At 33.4% G+C, this 23076-nt stretch overlaps 2 protein-coding genes across 2 annotated transcripts; both read right to left on the minus strand.

Moving 5' to 3' along the window:
• Positions 1-747: 747 nt before the first annotated feature.
• LOC139895689 (uncharacterized) lies at positions 748-2510 on the minus strand. Its single transcript, XM_071878222.1, has 5 exons — positions 2494-2510; positions 2234-2376; positions 2076-2141; positions 1497-1618; positions 748-1380 (listed from the first exon to the last, which is right to left on the minus strand). The coding sequence occupies exons 1-5, from the start codon at positions 2508-2510 to the stop codon at positions 1309-1311; spliced, it is 420 nt and encodes a 139-aa protein (XP_071734323.1). The 3' UTR covers positions 748-1308.
• A 1166-nt stretch (positions 2511-3676) lies between these two features.
• Positions 3677-11585, minus strand: LOC139895695 (uncharacterized). Its single transcript, XM_071878228.1, has 4 exons — positions 11557-11585; positions 8770-10405; positions 3777-3827; positions 3677-3685 (listed from the first exon to the last, which is right to left on the minus strand). Exons 1-4 carry the CDS (start codon positions 11583-11585, stop codon positions 3677-3679), a joined length of 1725 nt encoding a protein of 574 aa, XP_071734329.1.
• Between the last annotated feature and the right edge of the window lie 11491 nt (positions 11586-23076).

Consider the following 23076-nt stretch of genomic DNA (forward strand, 5'->3'; position numbering starts at 1 on the left):
AAAAGCTAACAAACCTTTTAATCTTCATGTGGAACCCTCTAGCCACCACATCTGCTCTGTCCGAGGGAGTTAGATAATCAAAAATGACCATAGCGTTACACGTAAACGTTACGAAGGTTCCAATCAAAGTTATTCTTCATTCGGATTTGCATTTGTAGCAAGTTTATGCCTAGACATGAGATTCTCGATTGCTTCCATGCTTGGTGGCGCATTTGCGCTTCGATTGGGACCCGTATTCCTCTGTTTTTCTTGAAAATGTTGGCCCTTTACCACTTATCCCAACTCCTCAAATGTAGCTTGCGATGTCCATTTTCCGCTTGCATACATGATTCTGTTAGGGCTTCAGTCGTCGTGTTAACTGAAAAAGATGTAAAATTTCTGACTTGTTAATCAATACTCTCCCATTTGTCCTAAACCCAGAGTTAAATATTCATCTTATGATCTTAATGAAGTGAACTACACATACACTATCTGAAAATATGCAAATGTTCACCTTCAACATAAATAATTACTTTAATGAAGCAAACTAATTTAAATTTTACCTAATCTGAATATTTTGTATTGACCTCTTTAAAAAGACATACACACATCGTCATATTTCTATTCTAGTTTTGACAGCTTCATTGTTTCAGAAAACAACAAAACTCAACGTTACAATCTTCTAGAAAACTGCAAAGCAAGAAAACAGGAAACCCTTATTCTAACAAACAAAACGTCACAAACTTGATAAAGTGACAGCCCTTTTTAATCAATATAAAATTAAAATCCTGTAATTATCAAAACACCATATGAACCCGTGCAGTTTGTTGAAATCAATATGCAGTCAACAGAAGCATACATTATACAACAGCTTATAAACTCAAATTCAAGGAACCCTAGTACTAAAATCCCTTTAATCAAGTGAATAAACCAGATTCTGACCTGAGTTTTTTTTTTTTTTTTTTTTTTTTTAACACATAAGTTGCATATTCAAACTTGAAAACCCTATATTCTTTTAAAATAGCTGCTGCTGGTGGTGATTAAGAGAAGAGAGGGTTATCTCTATTATTTGATCATCTGGTCTTGCACTTCCTTCCCTTCACATATGACTTTAACCTCACAATATGTTGGTGCATTATGTATTATTTGATCAACAGTCTCGCCACCTCCCTTTTTGCTGCTATTTCTGAGTTTGCAGTTATCGAAGGCAGAAGGATTAAACAAAGATTATAATGCGAAGTTGGGACGAAATTATATTATGAGATAGTTATAGCTGGTGCACTTGCTTTAAGTTCGATTTAGTGGTTCCTAACACCAGCGTTCTTATATTTAGATCTGGATTGACGTCCAGAAAGCTTTTGCTTCCATATCACTCTCAATAAGCACGGTTTCAACTTGGACCTGGTAACCATCAGTTCATTAAATAGTCAATACTCGCAACTGATATTCAATTGCAATCATAATCGTAATTGTCATCATAGTTAGGTTATAACACTGGGTAGATATGCAGCTGGTACCTCTGAAGAAGAGCAATCAGAAAGAAACTTTTGGAGGTAATCACTTCTGTTGCTTCTTTCTTGAATCAAGTAGCCTTCCTTTTGCTCCGGGTTTGCTTGACTTAATGGTTTACCAGTAATAACTTGATAACCACAAAAGAAACATGATTAAAGAAGGTAAATCAAAACCAAAAGGTGTTGATATCGAAAACTTTAATAAACAAAGTAGTATAACAAATAGCATATTCACCATGGTGATTTAGGCTTTCTATATTAGATCATGAAACATATCTTATACTAATTATAATAAAATGCCACTCCAATTGGAAGTCAAGAAGCTATCTGTTAGGATTACATCCTAATTGGGTTGTTATCACCCCTTTTATTTAGCTTTCTGTGATTCTTCATCATCGATGATCTTACTATCGACTAAACACTATTGTCACTTTATCCTTAATATTATCTGTATAAACGGCGTGTTACAGTCTTAATTATCTTCTTTCTAAAATCATACACACTTACATTCATGGCTAAAGAAACCAATCCAACGACTGCTGTTGAAACATGAACACATCTAAAATAGAAAGTAAAACAACAGACCTGCGCATTCTCCGTTAAGCAAACTACGCTGACCAGGAACCAAAGTCGAAGTCGTAAGTTGATCAACTGGCAACAAACAATTGTGAATTAAAGTGAATACTAAAATTGCAAAGAAAATAACACATAGTAAACATAAGCAAACAGCTCAGACAGTATACCTTCATTGGACTCGTTGACCACAACGGCATCTACATTGTTGGCACTGTGAGTTGTCAAGCCTACTGCGACAACAGGTACTACAGACTCCAAAACAACATTGGCAAAACCACCATGAAGCAACAGGCTTAAACTATTGCAATCTCTCAATTAGTTACCCTTGTTAATTTGTCATTGCGACACAGAATCGAAAATGCCTACCTCAGGAACACGGGTACTTATCACCAGAAATGAACACTGACCAATCTCAACCTTCCTTTGCCTCTTTCTACCACTCATGTCGTATATCAACTACTATCAACTACTAACGACTGATTAACACTAAACTCAACTTAAACTAAACAGGAAACACACTTTTGAATGACCAATGTCAACCTCTACAGCCAGTAACAACCATAAACGAAAAAAAAAAAAAAAACCTGCAAACCATGAAAACACAAACAAAGATTATGATAAAGACACGTCTTACCAGCTGAAACGATGATCCTTGCAAGAAAGCTTAAAAGAAGACAACAATGAATATTGTGCCTCACCTGAAACAAAAAGCGAAAAAAAGAAGAAGGAAAAAAACCACTCTGTCATTACCACAAATACAAAATCATTAACTAACCCAACCCTTCTGTTGCGCCACCTCCACTAATTGTCATTCCCGATTGAGTTTTTTCCTTCTATGTTCTCGGGCTAAGCAATTCCTTCCCTTCAATTAAATGATATATTAAAAAAAAAAAATTAGACACAAATTATACGCTAATCGTTTTAATAAGTTGGTTTCACTTTTCTTGATATGCTACTATATTCATTCAGGGATGGAACACATATGAAGCGATGAATAATCAATATAAGTTTTGGAACCCCAAAATTGAAACCCTAATATTTGTTCGACTAATTTTTTGTGAAAGGATCAGGTTATCCGTGTTTTTTAATTATTAGAAAAAGAGGTATTTTAGGAATGAGTGTATGTAAAATTGATTTATTAGTTAATTTTTTTAGTGGATGATTAAGGATCGTTAGATCAAGAGGTATTATAATGTAATTTTCTAATCTAATGGTAATTAAGGGGGTTATTAAAATATTTATTAGCTAATCGAGACTCTCTTTTAATGTATATAGTGATAGTGAAGTGATATAGTGATATTTTAAATTCAGAAACGTGATTCCATTATTTTAAAACCCGATAATATTAACAAAACGTAATTAAATAAAACCTGCTATTCAATATTTTAAACAAATCAATATTTTAAACAAAGCACTAACAAATTAGTATTCAAGCTTCCTTCATAAACATACAAAATTCTTCAAAATATATTAAATAATTCTATAGTTATGATCTAAAACCACAATAACTTGCAAACAATACTACATACCAAGAGCAAAAGGTACACAAGTCTTAGTTTTGGTAAAACATCAACCAAAATAACGTCACAAGTCTTAGTTATGTAGAAACATCAACCAATCTGTTCAACAATCATAAGTAAAATAACTAAGTACCACTAAAAACTTAACGAATCAAGGCTTTGACAAGTACTCGGAGATCCATGTACTAACGATATTTTCCAACTCGGTCGCGCTAAACGGTTGTATAATCATCCAAGGTATCTAAAAAAAGAACACAATACATGTTAGAACCATTACTACAACGGTTAAAATGTGAATATACATAAAGCATCATATAACATTTTGCCATATATAATACATCATATTTGTGAAGAAGGTGCATGTCATTGATAATAATAATTTACTACACTAGTTTACATTGGAGATAAAGAAGTGTTTATAAGGAACCCAGCCAAATATTAACATGTTAGCAGAAGATATTATTGTCCCATTTGAACACATGAGGTACTTGACATCTATATGATACATTTTACAAACATTGCATTCGTTTTTGAAAAGACAATCTTTCATTATATTGAAAGTTGACTGCATGCATACCATTTTATAATTATATCTAACTATAATTGACTTAATAATAATCTTGATGAACTCAACGACTCGAATGCAACGTCTTTTGAAATATGTCATGAATGACTCCAAGTAATATCTTTAAAATGAGCAATTGCACAGCGGAAGACTTCTTTCATACCTGAGAATAAACATGCTTTAAAGTGTCAACCAAAAGGTTGGTGAGTTCATTAGTTTAACATAAATAATCATTTCATAATTTTAATAGACCACAAGATTTTATATTTCCATTTCTCATAAACATACGTCCCATGCATAGAGACAAAATATCATTCATATGGATTGAACACCTGGTAACCGACATTCACAATATGCATATAAGAATATCCCCATCATTCCGGGATCCTCCTTCGGACATGATATAAATTTCGAAGTACTAAAGCATCCGGTACTTTGGATGGGGCTTGTTGGGCCCGATAGATCTATCTTTAGGGTTCGCGTCAATTAGGGTGTATGTTCCCTAATTCTTAGATTACCAGACTAAAAAGGGGCATATTCGGTTTAATAATCCAGCCATAGAATGTAGTTTTAAGTACTTGTGTCTATTTCGTAAAATAGTTATAAAAGCAGCGCATGTATTCTCAGTCCCAAAAATATATATTGCAAAAGCATTTAAAAAGGGAGCAAATGAAACTCGCACATATAAATATTGTAAAACAATTGATAAAGCATTTTGCATGTATTCTCAGCCCTAAAATGTATATAAAAAGGGAATAATGAAACTCACCATACTGTATTTTGTAGTAAAAATACATAGGACGACATTGAACAAGTATAGGGTTGGCCTCGGATTCACGAACCTATATCATTTGTATATTTATTAATACATATCATGAAATCACATAATTTTATTTATCAATATATATTATTTATGTATATATTTGTAGTTATATAGAATTTATTTCAAATTACATTTAAAGCATATACTTATATTATATCTTAAATTATATATTAAATATATTTATTTTTTATATATATATATATATATATTTTGGGAAGTGATATTTCCAGTTGCAATTTTTATAGATCCAACATTTTTTATGTCATTGGCCAAAAATACCCTTTATATTAAATTTAAAATTATTTATTTAATGTTTATTCATGTTAGGTTTCCATTACAATCTGTTTCTCTTACACATTCTCAGCAACCTTTTTCTCTTTCAAGTACAACAAAATTTTTCTTCCAAATAAATATACATCGGAATATTGTAATCAAACCATAAATTAAAACTTAGATACTCCGTAAATCACTCGTCTTGCCTCAAAAATATCATAGTTTGTCGATGAGGAGATGAAGACGACGATATTATGGCCGGAGTTCATGACCCAGCTGATTAAAGGTGAGATTATACAATAAATTGTTGATAAGGACCCAGAAATGCTGTTGAACAAGAGTTCTTGTTTTGAGCATAAAGGTGTTTATGGGAGTTGTAGATCTCAGTGCCATTTGCGTTATATAATTCCCAGTGATTTTGATTTGTAATCTGATTAAGTTTTAGTTTGGGTCAACGCATTTAGGTATTTTGATTTAAAGGTTGAAGATGAAGTTGAGAATTTTGATTTGAAGGGCTGGTATTACACCTATTTGATGAATTACAATTAAAATATTGATACATGGCTGGGGGTTCAGAATTGATTTGGTTTATAGATAAGCCTTAGAATTATAGTAGTAATAAAAATTCTAGTTTCTATTGAAGAATTAACGCATACTGTAAAAAAGAGATCGAGAAATGAAATAGACTGGAGAGAAAAGAGAACTGAAACAGACAAAAAAAAAAATGCAAAGGTGAAAAGTCTCCTTAATAGATTAAACAATTGAAATACAAGGGTATTTTGGGTAGATCATATAAAAAGTTGTGGATCTATAAAAATATAGAGTGGAAATATCAGCTCCCATATATTTTAAAATGATTAGTATTTATTCATTTAGTTATAGTAATATATGCATTTCCATATATATATATAATATATATATATATATATATATATATATATATATATATATATATATATATATATATATATATATATATATATATATATATATATTACATTGTTATTATTATGTTTGAAAATCAATAGTTCGTTACTTGTAATTATTTATCTAGATAATGTTAATGTATATAGTTATATGAAATATTAATATAGTTATAGTATATGTACTAAATATATTTTATATACAGATTATTTATTTGTTGAAAATGAAAGTTTTTTAACATTAGTGAGTTACTAAAAATAATAACTTTATTAATAATGATAGTACTGATAATAGTAATAATATTATTACTAATTATAATAATAATTCTAATAATTATAAAACGATACTAATTAAAGAAAGTAATAATAACTTTTATTATTTTCATAGTATTGATAATAATAGTAATCTTAAACATGTTAATAATAATACAACAACAACAACAACATTACCCAATCCAACGAAAGTGGGGTATGGGGGAGGTGAGTGTAGACAATCATTCCTCGTACCCTAGATTAGAAGGAAGTCACTACTCCACCCGCGGGTATAGAACCCGCGCCTAGATAAGGTCGTCCCTCCCTCTACTCTAGCGCAAAAGAGATTGCTTCCTAAAGGACCTCCGGCCCGAAGAGCTCATAAGAACGAAATAGACAGGGCAAATGATACGTACCTGTACGAGTAATGAGCACCTAGCAAGAAGCAACCATACACAGTAACCATAAAGGGGACACATATAGCAGTAATGCACAACAGTAGGGCAAAGAGCATGAATAAAATAGTGCACATAACCATTTAATTTCAGGTAGACATACAGACAAACAAGATATATACATATACATATACATATACATATACGCACCCACACAGACACACACATCGATGTATATATACCACACGAAAGCATGAAAAAAAAAAAAAAAAAAAAAAAAAAACTCATGCTTAAACATAAATACATATAGATACATTCGTAGATATATATATCTAGGTACAGATACAAGACAGACAAACCTACATACACCAATACATGCACTTAGATACATAGATACATATATATATAGATACAAACATATACATCGGTACATATATATAGCCTAAAAACATATACATAGATACAAAGGCATATAAACCATGTAGAGGGGTATAAATAGTGTGGTTATTGAATATCTGGTTATAGTTATATATGTAGTTGTATAATAAAAGTAACTAACACAATGAAAAAAAAAAAAAAAAAAAAAAAACCTACTCAATAATTCTAATTCTACTCCTCCACAGGCTCCTATCAGAAGTCATGTCCTCCGTCAGTAGGAGCTCTTTCATGTCAAGCTTCAATCTATCCTCCATCCTACGTCTAGGTCTACCCCTTCTCCTTACGCCGCCAACGGCGAGGGTCTCGACTCTCCTAACTGGGGCTAAAAGTGGGCGCCTCCTAACATGCCCAAACCATCTAAGTCGTCCTTCCCTAAGTTTGTTGATGATGTTCCCAACTTCCAATTTCTCTCTAAAAACTCCATTTGGTATCATATCTAGCATGGTCTTACCACACGTCCATCTAAGCATCCTCATTTCTGCCACCTCCATCCTCCTCTCTTGGGCCTTCGTCATTGGCCAACACTCTGATCCGTACAACATGGCTGGTCTAATTGCCACCTTAAAGAATTTACCTTTCAGTTTAAGTGGGACCTTCTTGTCGCACAACACCCCTTTCGCAGCCCTCCACTTCAACCATCCTACTCGTATACGATGCGTCACATCCTCATCTATCCTTCCCGAAATGTGAAGCATCGAGCCTAAATATCTAAAGGACTCTTGCGGGGGTAGAATCTGATCCCCAATTCTGATATCCACTATATCGTCGTGTTCCTCTTCGCCCCCCTTGAAATCGCATCTAAGGTACTCCGATTTAAGTCTGCTAATCCGTAGGCCATTTGATTCTAAGGCGATCCTCCATTGCTCTAGCCTCCTGTTAAGCTCATCCTGAGAATCCGAAACTAATACAATATCGTCGGCGAAAATCAGGCACCATGGGATGTTGTCTTGTATCCTATGAGTCAACTCGTCTAGGATCAAAGCGAAAAGATAAGGGCTAAGGGCAGATCCCTGATGTAAACTAACCTCTACCGGGAAAAACTCTGTGTTTCCTACCGTCGTACGTACACGAGTCTTCGCCCCCTCGTACATATCTCTAATAGATCTTATATATCTACTTGGGACTCCCCTAGCATTAAGAGTCTTCCAAATCAGCTCACGCGGGACACAGTCATAAGCTTTTTCCAAGTCTAAGAACGCCATGTGTAGGTTCTTTTGCTTTTCCCTATACTTCTCCATAAGGCTTCTAACTATGTGAATCGCTTCCATCGACGAGCGTCCTGGCATGAAGCCGAATTGGTTCTCTGAAACCTTTGTCTCGCGTCTGAGCCTCGTCTCGATCACTCTTTCCCAAAGCTTCATAGTATGACTGAGTAACTTTATGTCTCTATAGTTACTACATAATTGCGCATCTCCCTTGTTCTTGTAAATGGGAATAACCTCACTGAGTCTCCATTCCATAGGCATATTTGCGCTTCTAAACGTCGTGTTGAAAAGGTTTGTCAACCATCTAACCCCGTCACCTCCTAGGCACTTCCACGCCTCAATCGGAATTTGGTCTGGTCCTACTGCTTTGTTTCTCCCCATCTTTCGTAGGGCCAATCTAACTTCCTCCTGATTAATCCTCGTGCAGAAACAGTTGTTTTGAAACTCCTGAACCTCGTGGGGTTCACCGTTCCGCTCTGGTCTTCCCCTACCGAAAAGGGATGCAAAATATTCTTCCCATCTTTTCCTAATAAGGTCTTCTCTCACTATACTTTGCCCTGCTACATCCTTGATATATTTGATGTTACCTAAGTCCCTCCTTCCTCGCTCCCTAGCTTTGGCTATCCTATATATGTCATTAGCTCCCTCTTTAGAGTCTAGTTTTCTATACAAGTCTTCATATGCTTTGTCTTTTGCAATTGCTACGGCCTTCTTAGCTTCTCTTTTAGCTTCTTTATATCTTTCTTCTACCCTAGTTCTCTCTTCAGGTGTCCCTTCTCCAAGAGTAATGAGCTCCTTAAACCTCGTCTGCTTTAACGCGACTTTCGATTGGACATCGTCACTAAGCCACCACGACTCTCTTCTACTCTTATGGGCTCTCGATGTCCCTATAGCCACTCCTAAGGTCTCTTTTGCCACATCTCTGATAGTGGACGCCATGCGATTCCATATCTGGTCTGCGTCCGTAGGGGCAACGTAATCCTCTTCTACACTCAATCTATTAACAACAATCGCTCTAAAAGTCTCCGCATTCGCTCCATAGAGGTTCTTCCAAAGGATTCTAGGTTGTACAGCCCTAGCCCTCCTGCCAACTCTTCCCCTAGTGACTAGGTCCATGACCAGCAATCTGTGCTGGGAGGAGCACGTCAAAGCTGGAAGGACCTTACAGTCCTTACATGTCCTAAGTTCCCCTTTACGAAGAAGCAAAAAGTCAATCTGGGTGCTGCGACCCCCGCTATGGAATGTGGCTAACTGAGCATCCCTCTTCTTGAAGAAAGAGTTTGCTACCACCAACTCGTGGGCAATGGCAAACTCAAGAATTGAGCGCCCCTCTTCATTTCTAGGACCAAACTCAAAGCCACCATGGGCTCCCTCATAACCTTCTGCCTCCACTCCTATATGTCCATTCAGATCACCACCTATAATCAGTCGATGGTCGGCTGGGCACCCCCTCACCACCTCATCTAACAATTCCCAAAAACTCTTCTTTTCCGCATCACCTAAACCCGCATGAGGTGCGTATGCACTAATGACCGTGAAAGTCTCCTCCTTAATAATTAAACTAACCGACATAATCCTATCGCTAAACCTGCCCACGTCAACAACGTTATCTTTATGTAGTTTTCCTAAAAAGATACCTACCCCGTTTCGTGCTATCCTAGAACCCGAGTACCACAACTTATAGTCCTGAATCTCTATCGCCTCTTCACCCTTCCATCTAGTCTCTTGAACACACACTATGTCTACCTTACTCTTAAGAAAGGTATCAACGAGCTCAATCCTCTTACCAGTCAAGGTTCCTATATTCCAACTACCCACTCTAATCCTACCAACGGTGGCTACCCTACAACCTCCTCTAACCCCTCTAGGCCTACCCGCCCCTAAAACAGGAGAACATGACCTCAAGTGACCATAACTATGCGAAGGATCTATGTTACTTTGTGCACTAAAAAGATGACCAAGTACAAGCTAAACAATATGAATAAGATAAATTCGTATAAATTGTAAATTATAATATTTAGAACTAAAAAAAAGGATATATAAATGTAAGTTATACTATAATATAAATTACAACTAGGCGGTATAACAATAAAAGAATAATATATAATCCAATATAGTCAAATAGGAGAGAAAAAAAGGAAAAAAAAATATATATATATGTATATATAAGAAGAATTTATACCCAATGGAAAATACTTAATAAATTTATAAAAAAAATCTATTAGATGGAAACTTAATATACTATAGCTACAAAAATATTACTCTTAATTCGGGGAAAGCACAGGTTGTAAAGGCGTAAAAAAAAAAAAAAAAAAAAAAAAAAAAAAAAAAAAAGACAAACAGCATAAAAGCTTAAGTTATGAAAACCAAATAGAAATTGTACAGTAAGGTTGGCTACAGAAAAGTTAGGTTATGGAGAAGAGAAATTTAAGGGTCAGAGAAAACAAACACAGCCTTATGAGGATGAAGGAGTTCCGGCAGCAGCGGCTCCCGACGGCAAAGAAGTAGCAGCGGCTCCGTTATATTACCTGCGAGAAAGAAAAAAAAAAAAAAAAAAACGGGAACTATTCCGGCGATCTGAGAGGCGGCGCGTGGTGGCGCGTTGCGAGAGGTTTGCCGGCGAAAGTTATACTCTCAGGTTCGGAAAATTCCTGCGATTTTGATGGTGCCGGTGACGGCTTCTAATTTGATCCAAGCTAAGAGCAATTTAAGTTTAAATGTAATAGGTGGTTGTTTGCTTTTTGGGGTGGAGCAAGGCAGAGAGAAAGACACGTTAGAAGAGAGAGAATATATTAATAATAATAATGATACAATAATAATAAATACTAGTAATGATATTAATAATGATAATACTGATAGTTTTATATGATAATACTAGTGATAATAATATTGTAAGATATATTAATGATAATAATAATCATGTAACTAATAATAATAACTAGCATAAATACAATAATTAATAATAACTAGAATAACAATAATAATAATAAAAATAATAATAATGATAATAATAATAAAAATTGATTACTACCTTAAAGGCTCAAAAAAAATAACAAACTGCCCAAGCTGGGACTCGAACCGGCGACCTCTCGTTACCCTGAAAACTCCCCTAACCATTCATCCATTTTCTATTTTCTGAATTATGTTGTAACCCCTGTATACATATCCCGTTCTACTTTGTGTCAGCCCCATACTATAACAAGATACGGTCCAATATCTAGATTATCTAAGCCCAATAGAAACAAGAGGACTCGGCCCAACAGAAGATAGGACTCGGCCCAATACACAATCACGGCCCAAGATAATATTTGTGGCTGTTTTTCCTCGCCTGCATTCGACCAGAGTGAATCCCAAATAAAAAAAATCGCTAATCAGCAACCTACATGCCACGACATAATTATTATTATCATCCTTCTAGCATCTAATATCCTCAACTAATTCTCATTCTCTAGTGGAGGAAATCTTTAACTTTTAAATGGGGTTCCTCTTTTTTTTCCGATGTATTAGAAAACTAAACTCAATAAAGGTATACGGCTTCTATCTGTGAAGGTCCACAAGAGTATGCATCGATTAAAAGAAAAATTGTGAGTGGAAATTAGAATCCAACCTTGCCCACTTTGTCGACCCCTCTACTTTACTTTTATATATTTAAATTGCATCAATCAAACAATTCAATCTGTCTTACTTCCTTCGGTTTCTTTTTGTTTAAACAAACAGAAACCAGCAGGTACATAATGATATCGATATTGATTTACCTGCAGCAGGTAAATGAAGGAAGAAACAGAAAAGAGTTGCATCGTCTTATAGCTGTGGTGACGGGTTGTAGTGGTGATTGTTTGAATACTTTAACAGTGAAAATAACATCAACGTTTGATGGTGTTTCACAATTTAAAGAGGAGAGAGAGATAGAGAAAAGAGTGATGGTTATTTCGATCATGGTGTTCAATTTTCAAACGGAAAAAAATATGGCATAGCAGTTGCTGCACTTCATGGTTTCGATGGTGTGGTTTATTTGCTGAAGAGATGATTGTGTCATGGTGGTGGTCTTGGTTGTTCAAACGAATAGGAAGCAGAAAAAAAAAACAAAACAAAGCAAGCGGTTGATTGGTTGTTGATGATGTCGTGAAAGTTATACACCAAGGTGATGGTGGTTTAGCCGTTTAGGTAGGGTGGTCACAGTGGTGATTAAAAGGTGATGGTGTTCTCGATCATGAAGAAGAAGACGGTTAGTAGTTCTTCGATCCCATCAACCGAAGGTGGTTATGGTAGTGGCGGTTGTCTAAGTAGAAGTAACAAGTAACTAGTATCAATGGTGAATGATGATTTGTAGGATGGTGTGTGGTTTGGTGGTACATCAAAACGAAAAAGAAAGAAAGGTGATGAAGTTGGGAATCAAGAGTGTTAGTTTGGTTTAGTGGTGATAGTCTCGGCCATCAATTCATGAAGAATATTGGTGTCATTTGTATTGGGTTTTTCATGACTATTAATAGAATATAAGAGTGGTAAACAAGTGGAGTGAATTGACAAGAAGAGTTAATCCAATTACATTCAGACAAAATAAATAAAATGAGATTGAGATTGATAACAACTAATTCGATTATGTATTTGATATCCAACAGAATTCTTGGCTGGTGACCACGACATTTAACAACTTGGTACGAACGATTTTGATATCTAATACTTTTAGAGATTCAAACAAAATTAGATACTGTAATTGATCGAGTTGCAAAATCTGATTTTGATTTTCTGAAAGAAAAATACGTGTTTGTATATATATTTATATATGTGTTTGAGTATATGCGTACTGTATTAGGTGTGTGTATACGTATACTGTATTCGGCATGTATATATGTATATGTACCTGGTTAAGGTCCATATTAATACATATATATTTGTATTAATAATAATTTTAATACTAATAATGAGTTTGTAATTTATAATAATAAAACTAATAATGATAATTAGTATCATTAATTCTAATAATTAATAATTAACTAGTTCAATAATAGTTCTAATAATAACATTAACAATTATGATAATAATAATAATTATTATTAACAATATTAATATTATTATTGTTTAGTTGTAATTTAAATATTATTGGTTATCATGATTAATATTATTATTATTAATATTATTACTCTTATAATTATAATTACCAATATTATGTAATAATATTAATAATTAATAATACATATTTATTTACATATTTATTTATACACAATTGTTCGTGAATCATAGAGAGCAGTCAAAGGTTAAATAAATTCATGTAATCTATTCTAAAATTTTTGAGACTCATTATATTCACTTTGCTTATCATGTCGAGATCTAATAAAGATTAAGTTTAAATTTGATCGGAAATTCCCGGGTCGTCACAGTACCTACCCGTTAAAGAAATTTCGTCCCGAAATTTGGGTGGAGTCGTCATAACTAACAATAACAATGTTTTCATGACGAATATTAATTGATAAATAGAGTTTTATCGTTATTGAGTAATACAGATAAAACAATCCTATTATTCGAAGCGTATGAGTGAAGTTATCACAAAAGAGTGAATTGGAGAAATAAAGTTTCGTCTTAACTTTTGAGGTTGTCTTGGTTGAATTCCGAAATTCAATGGATTTAAAGGAAATCTTCGAAATCTAAAAGATTTGATTCTTTGTCGAGTAAGGAAGTTAAGATCTCTATGATTAAATACGATGATCTGTCTCGATTACCCTGTCTGATATTTCCATTATAAATTAAACTCTTCCGTTCCATTATTCTCACCATTCCTATACTTTCTTTCTTAGTTCATACATCCAAAAGATTTTTGAAAATGCTTAATCCCGTTCTAATCCTTAATATTTTTCTAATTATCACTTCTGTCATCCTTCTTTTAAATCTTCCACCAGAAAATCTGTTTACTTCTACTATTACCTTGGGGTGATACTATTCTTAATTGTACCGTGTCTTTATATTGCTATTCGTATTAATATCCACGGTTTATAACCTCCGTGTTGTTATTGGGCTTTATATTTTCTCTTATATTTTGGAACTCTTTGCCTTCATATTATCTTCTCGATCTCTAGTAAAGCGAGTAACGGTCCAGAATTCGTAAGTATGGAGCTTCGAATGAACTTAATGTTCCAATCAAGAAAGAACGTAATGGCACGGTTTGATTTGTCAAATTACCAGAATCACTGAGAATAGAACTATCAAGAATATACTATCTTGATGTGTTCAGAAGTTAAGCAGAATGAAAGAGATATGTAACATGACACATGATGACTTTATAATCTGTGAATCATCATGTTCCATTTAGAAACTCAGCATGACTTATTGTAATATAATCACGTTGATCAAGTGTCATTATATTATACTAACTCATGCTTTAGTTCCCAACATTACTTCAATAACATTCATATTTTAAGCTCGAAAGTTTACAGAATATAGAAACTAACAGTTTCTATATGATGTAACACTTATATCATGAAGAGATTAATGATTTCAGATAAGAATAGTTATGAAAATATCTTCAGAAAAATGGAGGATATTTATAATGAAAGATACGATGATATCTTGGAATTTCTAATATCGATGGATGATGAAGAAACTATTATCCGCAAGGGTTTAGAGTAAAGAGTAAGATATTTGCTAAAGACTTTAGCAGACATTGAATCATTTGGATTCTTTGAAGTCTAACTTATTCTTTGTGATTTGTCCACGGCTTCCTTCATAGTTTCGCATAATCCGCTTTTTGGTACTAAATTTTTCTATTGAATGTTTTCCAATACTCCATTCTTTATCATCAAACTTTCGACGGTTAAAGTCGTGTACAGTTTTTGCCGCTGTATTCAGCTTTTTCAGAATGGAAGATCATAATTCTAAGAGATAAATGTTATATGTTTACATATAACTGTTGATGTAGACATGCTGCGAGATTTAAAAATATTGATTGCTGATTCTCGGTGTTTGGTACGGCAATTCTCGTTATCAGATGCAGATGAGTAGATGATAGGATTTCAATGAATATAATAACTTTTCACAAGGTCAAAGATCAATGATGTTGCTGGTAAGTTTACTGCTAATGTAGTGAGATATAAACGGTTTTCCGGTATTATAACGAAAGGTAACTTTTATATCAGGGTTATAATAAGCTAATCCGAGTGAAAAGTCGAAGTTGACTTGTTGGAGCTGTGACAAAATTTACTACCTTGAAAAAGGGATTGTAAAGTTATTTTGGGTAATAATAATGCTAAATGATCTAACACAGATACATGTTAAACGTTTACTCAGGTTCTGAGTGTTTTCAGGTGTATAACTATATGTATCAATCTTTTCTTCCGTAGATGAAGTGCGGTTGGTTCATCCTCTCGATTGAGGTGTTTTCAAGAATTACGAAAGGTTTGAATGAGGATCGTAATCGTCAAGATACAAATGAGGTTTAGGATGATATCAAGTGGCAACTTGAAGAATTGTTTAGTTTCATATGTTATAATCCATATTTTAATTCATTTTAATTGTCCAATGTTGGCAGTTCACAGTTGATAGTCCACAGTTAGCAATTCAATAATTCATATATAATATTCGAATTAATTAATACATATCGTGATCCGTGTACATGTCTCAGACTCGATCACAACTCAAAGTATATATATTATTTGAGAATCAACCTCAACCCTGTATAGAGAACTCGATCATTACTGCATATAGAGTGTCTATGGTTATTCCAAATAATATATATATATATATGCGTCGATATGATATGTCAAAACCTTATATACGTGTCCCGATATCTAAAGTGCGTAAAATAAATACAAAAATTAAATGACGATAAATAAAATTGCGATAAATAAACTGCGATAAATAAAATGTAATCAGTTAGCTAGGAATAGTTAGCTAGGATTTTGTTAGCGTGGATTCTTAACAAAATTTCCTCATGGTTAATTTGTTTGTTTCTAACAAATTTTATTTTTGTCAAATGTTTTCTTCATTATGCCACTTGTCGAATTCTGATAGGTCAAAATCTAAATATGAAATTGAATGAAAATGATTATTCTGCGATGAACGGATTCGTATATCTGTGGATGTAAGTAAGATAGTGAATGACTGTTGAATCAGATTCGAAGATTGTACAGTGTAACTTATTAATGTGAAATCTAAATATTCCTCGGGTATTACCTACCCGTTAAAATATTTTCACCATTAACAGTTTGTACGAAAGAATTTTTAATTACAATCTTTATGAAAATATATACATATATATTTTCTTCAGATGTAATCATAGATTTAATGAGTCAATATGATATTAAACTCATTTGGTTTACCGTTAGAACAAGAATATATAATCTCTAAAACATTAGAGATTACATAATCGTCATATAGAACGAAGATAAATGATATAGAACGTCATGTAGAACGATGATTATGCTCGAGATATAGGATGAGATGTTGAGGCATGGATTGTTGATGGTACTGGTGCTGTTACTGGTGGTACTGTTGGTGCCGGTGATGTTGCTGAAGCTGGTACATTTTGCACCATATTCTCCAGAGCCACTACTCGAGCGCAAAGCTCATTGACTTCTTCTATTACGCCGGGATGATTGTCGGTTCGGACGAGCGGATGAATGAGGTTTAGAATTTTAGATAGAATATAATCATAGCGAGATATTCGGGAAATGAGGGTGGAAGTGGTGTTTCGGACTGGTTCGCCGGTAAGTGCTTCAGGTTCATTGCCAGGAGATAAATTCGGTTAGTGGAGGGGATCGCCTTCTGCGCGTTTCCATTGATTAAGTCGACTACGAACCCATCAGATGAATTGGGGATGGATGATTGGTTGATTCATTCTGGTTATATTGCTTTCGGAGTTCGAGTGGTGTCACGACCCGGAAAATTTCGACTAATTTTAAAAATATTTAATTTTGAGTTGGGATCGAGCTCGAATGACAGGTTAATTTTTATGGTTGATATTAAACAGGTCTAAATACGAACTCATGATAAGATCTAGATAAACGTTGATACATAATTAAGTTATATAAATTTAGAATTTATTTAAAAATATTTTTACTTTGATAAGTTGAGTTTTAATACTCCGTATAGATTACTTGAAATTAAAATTAAATATTAGACGCACATTTTTAATCAGGTTTCAAACATTTAATGACCAAAATAAATAAATATATATGAGATTTTTAGGAAAACTCTTAATTGAAAACTGTTTAGCAAATGAGCACAAAATACAGCCCGAGAAAGAAAATCTAAACAATAATTGACGATGGCTTAACTGGTTTTTAATTCTCACGTTTATTAATTTACGAATATTAATATGGGATATTTTCTTGTTTCAAATAATATCTTCCGTGATTTGAGGAGTAACATGAGAATTACTGTTGTTGTCTCACTCACAAACAAATCACCTTATATATAAACATATAATTACATATACATGTACTGGGGAGATTTAAAAACAACATCATCTTGAAACCTTCTTTAACAACGAGCCACCTCCTACCACCATGAACTACACCACCTACAACCACGATCAACCAAACCTTCTATTACAACCACCGGCGACCATCACCAAGAACCACCACTTCCTCCATTAAACTACCACCATCCAATCGAAACCCAACCATCACCACCTTGAGACCACGTCCTGCTGCACTTATAATTTTTGTTCGTGTCTCATTGTTGCTGTAAACAGTCGGAAAGATAGCCATGAGCACCCATCGTTTGCAATTTCTGTTTTCTATCATTGTTAAAGAAATTCTGCTGTTTGTTTTCTGTTACCTCACGCAACCACCACCAACACCATAACTGCCGCCACCTGCAAACCCCTATATGTTGATGTTTCAGTCATCTCCGTGATTGTTGCTTCTGCAGCCTAAACAACTTCTAAAACAGTCGCTACTGCTAAATGTTACCTCATGTTTTAATTCTAAAACTATGATGATGGTGATTGATGGCGATACAGATAATGATGATGATAAACGAAGGGGATAAAAGAATGATGATGATGATGCGTACAGGGAAAATGATCATGATAAAGATGATAGTTATAATTGATGAATGATGTTGATTGTTCCTTTAATGCTCCTGATTAGAACCGAACCCCACAAAAAGCCTAACATTCAGCTATTTTTTTTTTTAAACTCACGAATTATATAACCATTAATAATACAAATGCATCGGTTTGTAAATTAAACTGTTGGACTGCCATTTTTTTTGGGCCGAATAAACTTGGTTAGATTGGGCCTTCGCATGTTTACATCCTGTTGGGCCGAAATAATTCAGACTAGGTATAGATATGACGATGATAGAGGTTATAAAAATTCGAAGTGGTTTTAAAACAGAAAGACAGAATTAGAGGCATGGTTAAGAGTGTATGTGTATGAGCAAGTGGTCGCGGGTTCGAGCCCTGTCGTGGGCAATTCATTTTAGAAAAGCTTTAAAAAGGGTATACATTTTTATATTTATATTTTAATTAGTATTATTATTATTATTATTATTATTATTATTATTATTATTATTATTATTATTATCATTAATATTATTATTAACATTAATATTATTATTATCATTATTAGAAGAAAAAAATTAGCATTTTTATTTACATTTTTACTAAAATTAACATCTCTATTAAAATTGACATTTTTTTTACATTTTTATATGATGTCATATATTTTCACTATCATAAAATCTAATAACATTATTATTATTACTATCATTATTATTGTTATTATTATTATAAATATTATATTATTATTATCATTTCCAGTATTAATATTATCATTATCATTATTATTATTATTATTATTATTATTATTATTATTATTATTATTATTATTATTATTATTATTATTATTAGTATCATTTTTATTGAAGACTATTATTTTAATTAAGAGTATCATTTTTATTATTATTATCATTATTAGAAAAATTATCATTTTTATCAAAATTATTATTATTACTATCATTATTATTATTTTGACACTAATGTTATTATTTTTATATTATCAATATTAGTATCATAATAACTATTATTATTATTGTAAAATAAAATAAGTTTTTATTATCAATGTTATTTTATCAAATAACTATTAGTTATGTAAAATCATATTTATTACATATAAAATAACTATATTAATAATTTTATAATAAATATTAATAAATATAATTAATTAGGTTACTAATGAAAAACCTAATTAAAATAACAATTAAATCACTAATAATATATAAATTTGTTCGATTACCATTATATGTGTTAATATATATATAAATGATATAGGTTCGTGAATTCGATGCCAACCCTACACTTGTTAAATGACGTCATATGTATTTTTACTACAAAATACAGTATGGTGAGTTTCATTTGCTCCCTTTTTAATTGCTTTTGCAATATATATTTTTGGGCTGAGAATACATGCGCTGCTTTTATAAATGTTTACGAAATAGACACAAGTACTTAAGATATATTCTACGTTGAGTTGTACCACTGGCATACTTCCCTGTAGCTTGGTAACTAATATTTACATGGGTATTGTAAACGCGAATCCTGTTGATAGATCTATCGGGCCTGACAACCCCAACCGGACTGGACGACCAGTATTCAACGGTTGCACAGTACTTCGTTTCGTGACTACACTTGGTACGGTGTAGTGAGATTTCATAATAAAGGGAATATGCGACGTTGATTAAATGTTAAGTATGGTTACCAAGTGCTCAACCACTTAGAATATTTTTATTAAAACGTTTGTGTATATGAAATCTTGTGGTCTATTAAGATATTGAAATGATTGTTATGATAAACCTATGAACTCACCAACCTTTTGGTTTACACTTTTAAGCATGTTTATTCTCAGGTACGAATTAAGTCTTCCGCTGTGCATTTGCTCATTTTAAGGACATTACTTGGAGTCGATCATTGCAATGGGACCAAATGTTGATGACTTCGTCCAGGTGGATTAGGACGGGTCGTCTCAGGTGGTATCAGAGCGTTGGTCCTAGCGAACCAGGTCTTGCATTAGTGTGTCTAATTGATAGTTGTTAGGATGTATTAGCAAGTCTGGACTTTGACCTAGTAGTTGTTAGGTTATATTAGTAAGTCTGGACTTGAACCTGGTCTGCATGTTAAAAGTGTTTGTCTACCACCATTTGTCGAAAATTATCTACTTATCATTATCGGTCTCGACGCGTCATATTGCAATTATTGCATAGACGGTGTACAGACAAATTCACATCCCATCACATTAAGTCTTGTCTGACACGTTTCCTTAATTCCCTCCGTAATCTACGGGATTTCCTGTACTATGTATAGGTATTCTATGTAATTAGAATATCATCTGATATTCGAAATTCATTTCATACCAAAAACTCTTTATTTAACCGAGCAAAATGGAACTCACCATTAGTTCAAGTCCCTCGGATACCGATATGGATATTCACCTGGACTCCGAAGAAAGTGTAACCGGAATGGATCAACCACTTAGCCATCACCTATTTTGGATGAAATGGGGATGGGTTCGTAGTCAACTCAACCAATGGAGACAAGAAGAAGGCGATCCTTTCCACCCACCAACCTGCACCCTCGGCAAAGAACCTGAAGCACTTACCGGAGAACCTATCCGAAACACCATTTTTAGCCTCATCTCCAGGGTAGCTCATCACGATTATCTTCTATCTAAAATTCTAAACCTTATTCATCCGCTCGTTCCGACCGACAATCATCCCGAAGTAATAGAAGAAGTCAACGAGCTTCGCTCGAGTAGTGGCTTTAGAAAATATGATGCAGAACCTACCAGCTTCAACAACATCACCGGCACCAACAATACCATCAGTAACGGCACCAGTACCATCAACAATCCATGCCTCAACATCTCATTCTGTACCTCGAGTACAATCAACGTTCTACGTATCGTTCTACATCAATTATCTTCGTTCTTCATGATGATTATGTAATCTCTAATGTTTTAGAGATTATGTATTCTAGTTCTAAAGGTAAATCAAATGAGTTAATATTATATCTACTCATTAAATCCATGATTACATCTGAAGAAAATATATATGTATATATATTTTCATAAAGATTGTAATTGAAAATTCTTTTGTACAACTGTTAATGGTGAAAATATTTTAACGGGTAGGTAATACCCGAGAAATATTTAGATTTCACATTAATAAGTTACACTGTATATTCGATGAAGCTGATTCAACAGTCATTTACTATCCTACTTACAACCACCGATATACGTATCCGTTCACCGCAGAATAACCATTTTCATTCAATTTCATATTAGGATTTTGACCTATCAGAATCCAACAAGTGGCATAATGAAGAAAACATTTGACGAAATAAAAATATGATAGAAACAAAAAAAATAACTACGAAAAACTTTGTTAAGAATCCACGCTAACTGTTCCAGCTAACTGTTCCTAGCTAACTGATTACATTTTATTTATCGCAGTTTATTTATCGCAATTTACATTCTCGCAATTTACATTCTCGCAATTTTATTTATCGTCATTTAATTTCTGTTATTTACTTTACGCACTTTATTTATCGTCATTTAATTTCTGTTATTTATTTTACGCACTTTAAATATCGGGACACGTATACAAGGTTTTGACATATCATATCGACGCATCTATATATATTATTTGGAATAACCATAGACACTCTATATGCAGTAATGCGGGAGTTAGCTATACAGGGTTGAGGTTGATTCTACAATAATGAGTTGTGATCGAGTCTGAGACGTATACGGGTCATGATACATATTAATTAATTTGAATATTATATATTAAACTATATATGAATTGTTGGACTGTAACTGTGGACTATCGACTGTGGACTAATAATATTGGACAATTAAAATGAATTAAAATATTGATTACAACATATGAAACTAAACAATTCTTCAAATTTGTCACTTGATTTCATCTTAAACCTCATTTGTATCTTGACAATTCCAATCTGTGTTCAAATCTTTCATGATTCTTGAAAACACCTCAATCGAGAAGATGAACCAACCGCACTTCATCTACGAAAGAAAAGATTTATGCATATAGTTATGCACCTGAAAAACTCTCAGAAACTGAGTAAACGTTTAACACATAGCTGTGTTAATTCCTTTGGTGTTATTATTACCCAAAATAACTTTGCAGTCCCTTTTCAAATTAGCCAATTTTGTCACAGCTCCAACAAGTCAACTTCGACTTTTCACTCAGGTTAGCATATTATAACCCTGATATCTAAGTTGTCTTTCGTCATCGATACCGGGAAAAAGTTTATATCTCACCACATTATCAGTAAATTTACCAACAACTCCGTTAATCTTTGACTTTCCAAAAAATCACTATATTAAGTGAAACCCTATCATTCACTCATTTACATCTTATACCGAGAATTACTATACCAACTACCGAGAATTAGTAATCGGTATCTTGAAATCTCGCAGCATGTCTACATCAACAGTTATATGTAAACATATAACATTTATCTCTTAGAATTATGATCTTCAATTCTGAAAAGCACCCAGTCTACGAATCAATACCATAAATTCTGAAAAGGCTGAATACAGCAGCAAAAACTGTACACGACCTTAACCGTCGAAATTTTGATGATAAAGAATGGAG

This window comes from Rutidosis leptorrhynchoides, chromosome 1, assembly GCF_046630445.1.
Source record: "Rutidosis leptorrhynchoides isolate AG116_Rl617_1_P2 chromosome 1, CSIRO_AGI_Rlap_v1, whole genome shotgun sequence".
Taxonomy (NCBI): domain Eukaryota; kingdom Viridiplantae; phylum Streptophyta; class Magnoliopsida; order Asterales; family Asteraceae; genus Rutidosis; species Rutidosis leptorrhynchoides.

Bases quoted from the DNA above. Each gene is read 5' to 3' on its own strand.
- LOC139895689 (XM_071878222.1), bottom strand. The intron at 1,619-2,075 runs GTCTGTTGTTTT...GTGGTTATCAAG, and splicing joins GCTTAACGGAGAATGCGCAG to TTATTACTGGTAAACCATTA. The intron at 1,381-1,496 runs GTACCAGCTGCA...GATGGTTACCAG, and splicing joins CTGATTGCTCTTCTTCAGAG to GTCCAAGTTGAAACCGTGCT.
- LOC139895695 (XM_071878228.1), bottom strand. From the start codon at position 11,585: ATGGATGAATGGTTAGGGGAGTTTTCAGG. The intron at 10,406-11,556 runs GTAACGAGAGGT...TCATCTTTTTAG, and splicing joins TGGTTAGGGGAGTTTTCAGG to TGCACAAAGTAACATAGATC. The intron at 3,828-8,769 runs GTTAGATGGTTG...TTCTTTTTTTAG, and splicing joins AGTGCCTAGGAGGTGACGGG to ATACCTTGGATGATTATACA.